Source organism: Diadema antillarum, unplaced genomic scaffold, assembly GCF_040938485.1.
Source record: "Diadema antillarum isolate AM-2024a unplaced genomic scaffold, OU_Dant_1.0 seq00000136_RagTag, whole genome shotgun sequence".
Taxonomy (NCBI): Eukaryota; Metazoa; Echinodermata; class Echinoidea; order Diadematoida; family Diadematidae; genus Diadema; species Diadema antillarum.
This window is the reverse complement of record NW_027271213.1, coordinates 2,312,862-2,323,675: the sequence shown is the minus strand read 5'-3', so window position 1 is coordinate 2,323,675 and position 10,814 is coordinate 2,312,862. Positions and strand designations below refer to the sequence as shown.

Here is a 10,814-nt window from a genome sequence, read left to right as displayed (position 1 = left end):
TCTCTACTAATACACAACAAATTGATTAGAAATCTCATTGTATCTATAAGCGCATGCACGCAGCTCACAGACTCAGCGGGGGAGTTTAGGATGGGGATATGTAGGCCTACCCTTCCCACACAATGGAGCTTTTGAATTGACTTTAGAATTGGCATTTTGAAAGTCTTTTGGAACTTTTTAATCAGTTAAGCAAGCAAAGTTATATCCAGGGGAAATGTGAATGGCTACATCGTTGTATACATATATATACTGTAGGCCTATATCTTTCACGTCTTATCAGGGATGTGCGTCTTCACTGTATATAATATAGATTATGGAAAATAATAGCGCTCCCTGGAGATGACAAAACAAACGGCAGTAAATGGAGTGGCGATAGATATCACGATAATGCCATGTGTAGTATTCTCACACCACTACATTCTTTTTACTGTTAATTAACTGATCAGATATAGGCCTAGTATAATAATGTGACAATATAACAGTTCAAGGAAGGGGGGGGGGGCACTGCGAGGTACCTCCTTGGTTTGGGGACTGGCTCTCTCGATATCTCGCCCAGCTATTCACTCGGAGTCAAGTTCTCAACCATAAACACCAACCTAGCGGGGTGGGGGTTAACCTACGGTTGTTTGTACAGAGTTGAATTTTATTTTAGAATTTTGAAATGTAAGATCACTCCTCTGTTTCATTTGGAGCTACGTTTATGGGAAAAGATTTTCACTTTCTATTCTTTTTTTTAATGGCGGGGGGGGGGGGGGGTGGGTGGTTGTCAAACTGACCCTAGGCAGCATGGGGGGGGGGGGGGGAGGGTGTTCGAACTCCCTGAACACCCCCTCCTCACCCAGTTACGGGCCTGTACTAAATAAACTACTGTCTTTTTTATCTATCTATTTATAAACTAATTTCTAGACCTTTCTCTTCCGATAGGCTCTAGCACCAATATAATTCCTTGTTTTTACCATGGAGCTACTTGAAGAGAAGTTCCGTGCTTTTACCGATATGGACCTATAATGCTTTTATACCAGTCTATAAAAGATGGAGACCCCCCCCCCCCCCCCCCCCCCCCACACACACACACCTCCTACCACCTCCCTACCAGGGAGGTGGTCTTTCACTAATCCTTCACGAGAAACTGTTCTCATCAAGTGGCAAGTCAGTATACTATTGCTGAATTAACACGAAAGTGTAAGTAATACGACCCGGCAAGCTCTGTATGGATGTTTTTGTTCTCTTCCTCGCGGCTTGGCACCACCCCTGTCATGATTTGGTAACCGCAGAAGTCGACCCGACCTGCATCCATTCCTATACTGTATATTTATGCCCTTTATCACATCAGATGTACAAAGGCGAAGTTCGGTCTGCCAGCTTTCTACAGGGGGGCGTTTCATCAACGAGTTCGTCGGGGGTTTTCACCGACGAATTTGCTATCAGCCAATCAGACGCAAGGATTTACACTGACAACTGTTAAAAGCTAATGAAATCCTTGGTCTGATTGGCTGATAGCAAATTCGTCGGTGAAAACTCCGACGAACTCGTTGATGAAACGCCCCCCAGGAGTCAATGGCCTTGGAGGCAACTGAAGCGTCATACCAACACCAATACGATAAACAGGATCACCGGATCATATGGTGTTACCGTTGATGCGATGCAGACTGCTAGTTGTGATGCAGCACATTTGTTCCACCTGACAGACGTCCACGCCGCCGTCTGAAACTGTCATTACTGTGAATTTGTGCATGTGATGGTTTAAAGTTATTGACAGGCGGATTGATCGAAGGTAAGGTTTGAATTGTCGCTCTAATTTATGTCGTATCATGATGTGTTTTCAAGATATTTCGTAAGACGTAATTTAGGGCGAATACACTACAACAAACTTCAGGCCTTCGGCCGTGCAGGGAGGTGTTTCCACCTCCCTGGGCCTGGGCCGTACGACCCTGCGACACAAGCGCTCTTCCGAGAGCGGAACTCTATTGATTTCTCCCCCGACACGCGGGGACGAACATTTTGAAAACCCGCTGGCTGTCACTCTCCTCACTCAGCGGGATGTGAAAATCTAAACCCGTATTTTTTGATGCGGGATGTTTGTACTTGTAGGGTGTAAGCTATACCTCTATCTTTTGTTTTTCAATAGGGAGTGCAGATGTGATAGATATCTTTATAGGGGTAGAATACCACTTTTTCCGTACTTCCCAATGCCTTCCCCATGCAATTTTTAGAATTAATTTCATTATCACTGCATTTTTTTTTTCCGTACAACTGGACACAACACTTGTCCACACTTGTCAGTTACTGTTAGTATGCTTTTTGAATATTACTTTAGAAAATATGTTTTAGATAATAACATATTTTATGAGAATTCTTTTTATTAAGTATGAGTAAAGTGTGTGAAATTTTTAAATATTGAAGCCAGTGTAAGATGTTTGCCTTATTTATGTGCATTTTACCATGCATGTAATAGTGTGGTTGTTTGTTGAATTGTTTGTTTGTTTGTTTGTTTGTTTGTTTGTTTGTTTGTTTTTGTGTGCAGAAGATGGCAGCCCTTGGACACAATTTAAGAATATGATTTTGTTGCTTCATGTCTATCTATTGTATAGAAGAGCCTGGATATGTATGTGGATAGAATTATTATGATGCCAAATTGAATATTTCTTTATAGACTCCAGCTTCTAGTACTATTAAACTGATATAGCTGATATATTTCATTTCATAGTATATATCTCTCTCTTTTTATTTTTCTATTATATTGCCATCTCAGCCTACATCACTGACTGTATCAGTCTGGCATTTACTTCAGTCAATCTGTCAGTCTAGAATGTTACCCTATTTAACAATCTAGAATATTCTGTAATCAATAACCAGCATCTTCTAACCATTAGATATTCAAACTGTCGATAGCGAAATCTCTCTCTCTCTCTCTCTCTCTCTGTCTATATGAAGAGTTTGATTGCGAAAAGGAGTAAATGACATTTTTTCAGAATTTTAAAGTTAGTCCACCATCAGATCCAAACAAACATTCCAAGGAATTCCATTGAATATTCTTGAAAGTTATGATTAAAATAGCCCTTATTTTTTATGTTTTTTTTTTCATTTCCTATTCTTTTATTCATTATACATTTCTATCATCTATCATCTGCATTCCTTTTATTCTTTCAATTATACTTGCACAAATCTTACAATAATTCAGTTAATCTTCCATGTACTGTGTGCTAGAAAACATAGTAAAAAAAAAAGAATTTAAAGATGAAATGTATAGAAATACAGCATGTGAATGTGACATGTATTTCTTAGAAAGGGAAGGATAGAATATGAATCCATATCAACAACTCACATTAGAAAGATTCCAGATATCATAAGATGACAGAAAAAGAAAATTCTGTGGAAGAGAGAGGTATCTTTTACACAGACAGTCAACATGATTTTGTTGATTTACTTTTAAAAATCCATACTCTCTAAAAAAAATCGAGTGAAAATTTTCACTCTAAAAAGAGTGAGTACAAAAAAGAGTGAATTTCTAGTGAAATTGGAGTGAATTTTGAGTGAAAATGCTCATTTTCACTCATTTTGGAGTGACGTCAGGGATCACTCCAAAATCTTCGAGTGATCCCTGACGTTACTCCAAAATGAGTGAAAATGAGCATTTTCACTCAAAATTCACTCAAATTTCACTCGAAATTCACTCTTTTTTCTATTCACTCTTTTTAGAGTGAAAATTTTCACTCAATTTTTTTTAGAGAGTATGAGCTAAAAATTTTCAGTAAGATCTCTCATTTGCCACTTAGATATCAAAGTTAATATTGCCCTGAGTATTTATTGTTTTGTTATGAGAGTTTGAATGTTTTCATAACATTCATACTGCTATAGGGAAAAAAAGAGAAATAATTTAAAAATCTCACAGTGCAATTTTACATACTCATCTACCATAATAAAAAGTCATGCTATTGTGAGTGAGGTTCTAACACTAAAAATAGATAAATGTAGGTTCTGTTTTTCACCATACATTTTCTTCAGCATTTTGAGAGTTGAACTTATGTGGTCATCCTTAATATTCCTTGATGCTTCAAAAGACAGAAGTAATGTTTTGTGCAATGCACAAAATGTATTATCTCAATATGTGATGACCTTTTTCACTTTTGTTTGGGGGAGACACTCAATGTAAAATATATTATAGCCATGGGACAGATATCTGTAATTTCTGACTACTGCAAACAAAGTCCATGGATATTAAGTTGTAGGCATTTTATGATCAAAACAGATGAGCTCAGAGTTCCCACACATCTTGATACAGCAAAGAAATATGAGAGCTTACATTATGTATAGCTTCTGCAGTTTAAGAGTTCAAATGGAGCTACCCAGCCATTGTGCAGCAGTTATAGCAATTTTCTCACTCAAGTTTTCTTTGTCAACCATAGTTTAGCGTGTCAAAGATTCCCTGATGGGGCTGCTCCCACAATGGACTGGCTGCTGTGTGCAGAGAAGTAATCAATACTTGGTGATCCCATTTGAGGAATCTTTTGAGGGCGGCCATTGTTTGTTAACACACAGAGCCACCAATAAGCTTCTGTTTGATGATTGAACTGCTGTTTAGTGTGTGTGTAACTGCAGTGTTCCCCCCCCCCCTTTTCTTTTGGCCCATGATGACTTGCATATTTCCGTCTCTTGGGATACCGAAATCTCAGACTTAGATTTCCATTGCATAAAAGAGCAGTGAGTGTTCACCTGAATGTCCTAGTAATAGACATATTTACAGAAGTGATATGGTATGTTTAGTCTACTGTTCCCATTCAACATGCACAAAATTATGTCACTTACTTACAAGGTATCAAAGACTGAGGACAAATCTGTTGGATCAATACACTGTTATTTCCCCAAACAAAGAGAAGGTTTACATAGCCTTGTCGTTGTCATATGCCTGCACGCTCACACCCTAACCCACACAAACACACACATAGGGACTAGCACAAGGAAACATATTTTTGCACTTAAGAGTTTCAACTACGATTCTATCTTCATTCTGCAGCTGTTATGTATTAAGCATGCTTATATAGATGAGATTTTAATGGTGGTCCAAGTTTTTTTTCACTTGCATTTTATTAATGCAAAAGCATTAGACATATTTTTGTCAGGACATGCACCTTATTCAGTTGGTATATGAATATACCTTTCTATTCACAACAAAAACATCTATAGAAGGAAAGTATATTTCAAAAGATATGCCATTATCAACAAGCAAATGTGAAATTATAGTCAAACATCAGTGACATGAACTATTAGCCAAAATCCATTTCACTTAGGTTGGGTGTGTGAAGCACAAATTGAAAAAAAATATATATATGAATGGAAGTGTTCTATGGATCAAAAGAAAATGAAATACTGGTAATGAGATAAAATAATAAAAAAGTCAGCACCTACTGCCACATGATCTTTATGAGCTAACTGTTTTCCTGATTGATAATTTGAAGATAGTGTGATGAACATCCTGACATGGACATGGACACCCAAAGAGAACATGAATTATGAATGAGACAAGAAGATTAAATAGCGTTTCTTACATGTAAGAAATGAAAGGACAGATGCAGAGAGAGATAATTATATAAAGTTGTGTTTAGCTAGATGTCGTAATAAAAAATACATCAAAGTGAATCTGATTTGAATAAGAGAAATTGGAGTAGAGAGCACACAAGTAGCAAACGAGGAAAAAAAAATAGTAAAAATCACTCAGGTCTGTAGATAGATAGATGAATAGAGAGAGAGAGAGAGAGAGAGAAAGAGGGAGAGAGAGAAGGAGAGAAGTCTGTACAGTAATATAGAAAGAGAATGAAAAATAAAAAGAGACAGACATACAAAAGTGAGATTGACAAGTATCATGCAATTACTCTAATTCCCAGATGGCAAGATATTAAAAAGTGGTGTTTGAATTGCTGCCGTCATAAAATGCTGTCGCCAGGCGAATTCAATTTGCAGAATTGCCCCGGCCATGAAAGTTTAACCAGGTTTTGTGTCCATTCAACGAGGATAGATTGATGGATGTCATGGAAATGGGATGCACGTCCACGGCAGGCTTTCGTGACGCTATGATGACAGTGAGCGCACAGATATGCAGTTAATTTCATGATTAGACAGCTCTGTCTATAGAGGAAACCCACTTGATGGAAATTTGAAATGCTGAATAGGAACAGTCGTAATATATACAGCAGCATAATTGCTCTGGGAACTAGACGTATAGGCACAATAACTCTGAATGTGGCCCATCTATTTAGATTTGTTATCAGTTGTTGCTAGGTCTATATATTTCCATATTTCCCATTGTTATGAATGGGCAAAAAGAAAAGACCCCAAGAAATATTGTTCTATTCATCAAAATGCCACTAACGTATCTGTTAATGGTTATCGTAATAGCCTTTCTGCAAAATTAGGTACAATGTGTAATCTCACCTCAATTCTTGTATCATCCAGGTGCTTTCACACTGAAGTTGAGGGAAAAAAGTGATTTCATACTCCATTGGAACTACTACAAACTCACACCACCAAAAACATGTTCTGAATTTTACATTGGGAGAAATGTTTCAATTTTCCGGAGCAAAAAAAAAAAAAAAAAAATCTTTAAAAGTTAACCTGTTGAAGACGAGTTCCGAGAATACTTGGGCAGGTGCCTATGGGAAATGTGTATTACAGCAAAATTAGTTCATCCTCAACGGGTTTAAAAGTATGGTGGGCTGCGTGTATAGCATTTGATGTATAGACTACACAACAGTTGTGATGTGCGCTACCTACTTACATTGTAGCTACCACTGGGTCAGCAGCTATCACATGTAAATGCACATGAACATCGTTTCTCCCATATCCAGGCAGATTGCTCATATATATGGGCGGGCGCTGGTCGCGTCATCTAGCCGGATAATAGAGGTCGCACTGTATGTTGGTTTTGACCTTGATGGGACCTCTGTCAGGGTATAGAGAGTGAAACAATTTAGGAGGATTACATTGAGATTACAGGTGGAAATGCCATGGTCGCATTAATGTTGTCACTACCAGTTATCCTTTAGAGATGTCTGAATACCAAAGCAGCCTATTTTTTCCCCCATTGCTACTCATGGACAAATTTTGAATTCATGTCATGATACACAGGGGTTTCATTACTACAATGCTCTGTCTGTGTCCTTCTCGTTTACATGCAAACTTAGTAATGATTTTTGCATCATTAGTGATGGTAATAACAGTAGTGGTAGTGATTGGTTGTAGAATCAATTAGTATTATTATTGTTAGAGTAGTGTTGTATGAACAGTTATTATCACTGTTATAGTAGTAGTTCTTTTTGTTCTTGTCAAAGTAGTAAATCATGTACAGCTGTACAATGTTCTTGTACACTAATTGTACACTAATTGTTCCTGAAATGATCTACATTTGTATGGCATGCCATGCAATTAGATGAGGTTATCAGTTTTCCTACCATAAGGGTAGATAAGTTACTAATGTATGTGTTGTTGTTTTTTTCAGTGAAATACTTTTTTTTTTCTGCATTTCCCTTGCTTTCCATATCCTTACCCCCCCCCAAAAAAAAAAAAAATTCTCTACAATAATTATTATACTGATTTGTATAGCCTCTGTCATGCTTCTGCTAGTGTGAAGACATTACTTCATTCTTTCATCTGCTGCACTTGTTGCTGTTGCAGATTACAAACCAATCCTTGCTTGTGGGAGGATCCAAACAGTCTTTATTTGTGGGCAGACCCAACTTTTATTTATTTATTTATTTATTTATTTATTCATTTATTTATTTACTTATTCAGTATCATTTATTTATTCATTTAGTTATTTATTTATTCATTATTCATTTATCAATTTATTAATTTATTTATTTACTTATTCATTATTTATTTATCTAGTTATTTATTTATTCGTGTATGTACTGTATGTATATTTCATTTATTTATTTATTAATTATCTATTTATATATTTATTTATCTATTTATTTATTTGTTCGTGTATGTATGTATGTATGTATATTTGCATTTATTTATTTATTATTTATCTATTTATTTATTTATTTATTTATTTATTTATTTGTTCGTTCATTCATTCATTCATTCATTCATTCATTCATTCATTTCATTCATTTTTTTTTTTCAGGTGGTGTCATCCAGTCTTGGGGTGTTGGGAGGAGCCATTCAACAAACAAACAGAGGTATTGGCATCTACTGAGGGTGGGGGCAGGACCCAGCAGGGACCATCAGGATGTCTGCCAAGGGTGCGGTCCCGGCAGCCTCCCCCCCGCCAGCTCTCTACAAGCTGGCTGCAGCCCTAGAGAATGCCACGCCTACCAACCTGTTCGCCTCTGCTGCCCGACCTATGGTAAGCTAGCTTTGGGGCATTATAACCTGTTGTGCTCAGCTGGAAAGCAATATTGTCTGGAAAATAATATTGAACAGTGAAGTGATATTACATAATCCTAATCCTTATTATGTCACCCTGGCCCTCTTGTTGGACCAATGCACATTGCTACACTAAGTGGGCTTGCCAACTTTACAGGTCAAATTAACCTGTTCTGTACAAAATTCTGAAATTCCCATAGACTTAATACACAGGCCACCAGGTTCCCAGATGGAACGCATTAAGATGGATTACCGGTACTGAATGCTGATGATAAAGCTTGGTATGTCAAGTTGTGTGTGCCTGAGCACATACTGAGTTAATGTATGCAAAAAGTTTTCAAAATTGCTCAAGAAATGCTGTGACCTAGCTCTTCATTTTGTCCCTTCCCTTACTAAAAGGAATTCATAGAACTCGCATAGGCTATATAAACCTGGGCCCTGTTGCATAAAAAGATACCATCATACGTACGGGCCCAGGTATGGCAATATGTCACAAAATGAACTTCTTCAGCTATAATGGTTATTTCTCTTATTTTAAAAGGAAAATTACTTGTAACAATGCAGTAAGCATGAAATGAAGATTATATATTTGAAGGAAGAAAATCATTAGTATTTTTAATTATCACTTATATGTGGTATCAAGGAAACCGAAAAGCCTGAGAAACATGCTTGAAAGTACAATGGAAGCAAACTGTGCTGCATTACACTTAGACATGACTGGAATCTTCAAATAAATGGTTCTGCTTTACTACCAAACCAGTGCTAGGTTTTGCTGTTCAGAGTGTTATTTGAGATATGCTAAAGGCAGAAGACCCTTCTTTTTTTTCCTTTTGTCTCAAATCTTCTGAAAAGAAGGGTGTCCATAGAAATGTGTTTAAAGTTCTTGAAAAAACCTCAAAAGGTCAGTGTCAATAAGACTGAAATTTAAATATAGATCGAATTGATTTCCACAAGTTTGGTTCAATACATGCATATTGATTTGATACACAAATGAATGACAGGCAGAGATTAATAGATATAGAGAGAACAAAAAAAGAAAGATAGATTTAAATAGATACAGAGAGAGATAGAGATAGTGTGTATGTGTGTGTGTGCGTGTGTGTGTGTATGTGTTAATAGCGTGAGATGTTGTCCTGTCTATATGTGTGTGTGTGTGTGTGTGTGTGTGTCTGTCTGTCTGTCTGTCTGTCTTTGTGCATGTGTCTCTTATTTGTGCTTAAAAGCATACATCATCCAAACATATTGCGTGCAGGTGTCCGAGATTGGATGTAATGATGCCTGAAATACGACTGCATATGAGAGCGTTTACAAGGTGCGCCAGGCACCATTGCCATGGTAACTGATCAACTTTGCACGTCCAGCCAGACGTGGCACAATGAATTATGCACCAGTGACTGCAGGGACTGCCCAACCTGCAAACAATTTGGATGCTATTAAAACCAAAATGTGCTTCATCAACGTCACGACCATCTTTTATTAATGTTAAGTCACTTCAGATGAAATTCTTGTCTTGCTTTACGGTGGTATGACGAAGATGATTCTCAGCATTTGAATTGTATGGGGCCATGTTTCTGTTTAAAGAGAGAGAGAGAAAAAAAAAACATTCAAAGGGGCAGACTCTTCTAAGAGAGGTATGCAGGGTTCGACATAGACGGTGGCCTCGAGGCCACAAAGAATTGATATCAGGCCACCAAATTTCCAAAAAAAGAATATCTTTTGGTGGCCCTATCGGGCACGTAAGAATCAAAATGGATTGATATATTTCTATTCAATTTGGCCACTATTTTCTTCTTTTTTTTGGGGGGGGGGGGGCACAAACATTTCAGATAAAAGATTTTAGTGGCCCAAATGGACCGCCAGAAAAAAAAGTTTGTGTCGAGAACTTAGGCAACATTGCATTGAATATAACATATTTTCTTTCATGTATTTATAATGTGTGGATCTATGAAAAAAACTAACGCAGAATACATGTAAATGTGTACAAATTAATATATTTTCTATCTTGTGGAATGATATACATAATCAATATGTATGATCCATATTAAGACTTCAAAGGCTTTTGTCATATGTATGAGAGCTCATCATCACTTTTTTGAACAACAACAAAGAAAAACATTGAAAAATTTAATAACACAATAGAAATGACAGAATTATTTCATCAATATGTTACCCAGGATTAGACATGAGTATAAAATAGACATATCGGAATCCTAAAGAAAAGTAAAACACAGTATAAAGTTATGTTTGGATCTCATATCAGAATAGCCCCCCCCCCCCCCCCATCCCCCTGCAAAAAAAAAAATAATATCAAACTTAAATAGTGTAATGTATGTGTTCTCTTTCTTGTATTACTGATGATCCATGGATTGTGAAAAGAATATAGGATTTCAGGTATTATACTCTATCATGTATTGATGAATAGATTTTTGACATAAGTCGAGAAACAG

General features: G+C 36.9%; 1 protein-coding gene across 1 annotated transcript in view; it reads left to right on the top strand.

Moving 5' to 3' along the window:
* Window positions 1-1,651: 1,651 nt before the first annotated feature.
* The window catches only part of LOC139727558 (inactive ubiquitin carboxyl-terminal hydrolase MINDY-4B-like), a 33,053-nt gene continuing 23,890 nt past the window's right edge, over window positions 1,652-10,814 (top strand). Inside the window, exons 1-2 of the mRNA XM_071638540.1 lie at window positions 1,652-1,774; window positions 8,126-8,347. Of these exons, the coding sequence (XP_071494641.1) occupies window positions 8,231-8,347 (117 nt within the window). The 5' untranslated portion in view covers window positions 1,652-1,774; window positions 8,126-8,230. The remainder of the gene's footprint in view (window positions 1,775-8,125; window positions 8,348-10,814) is intronic.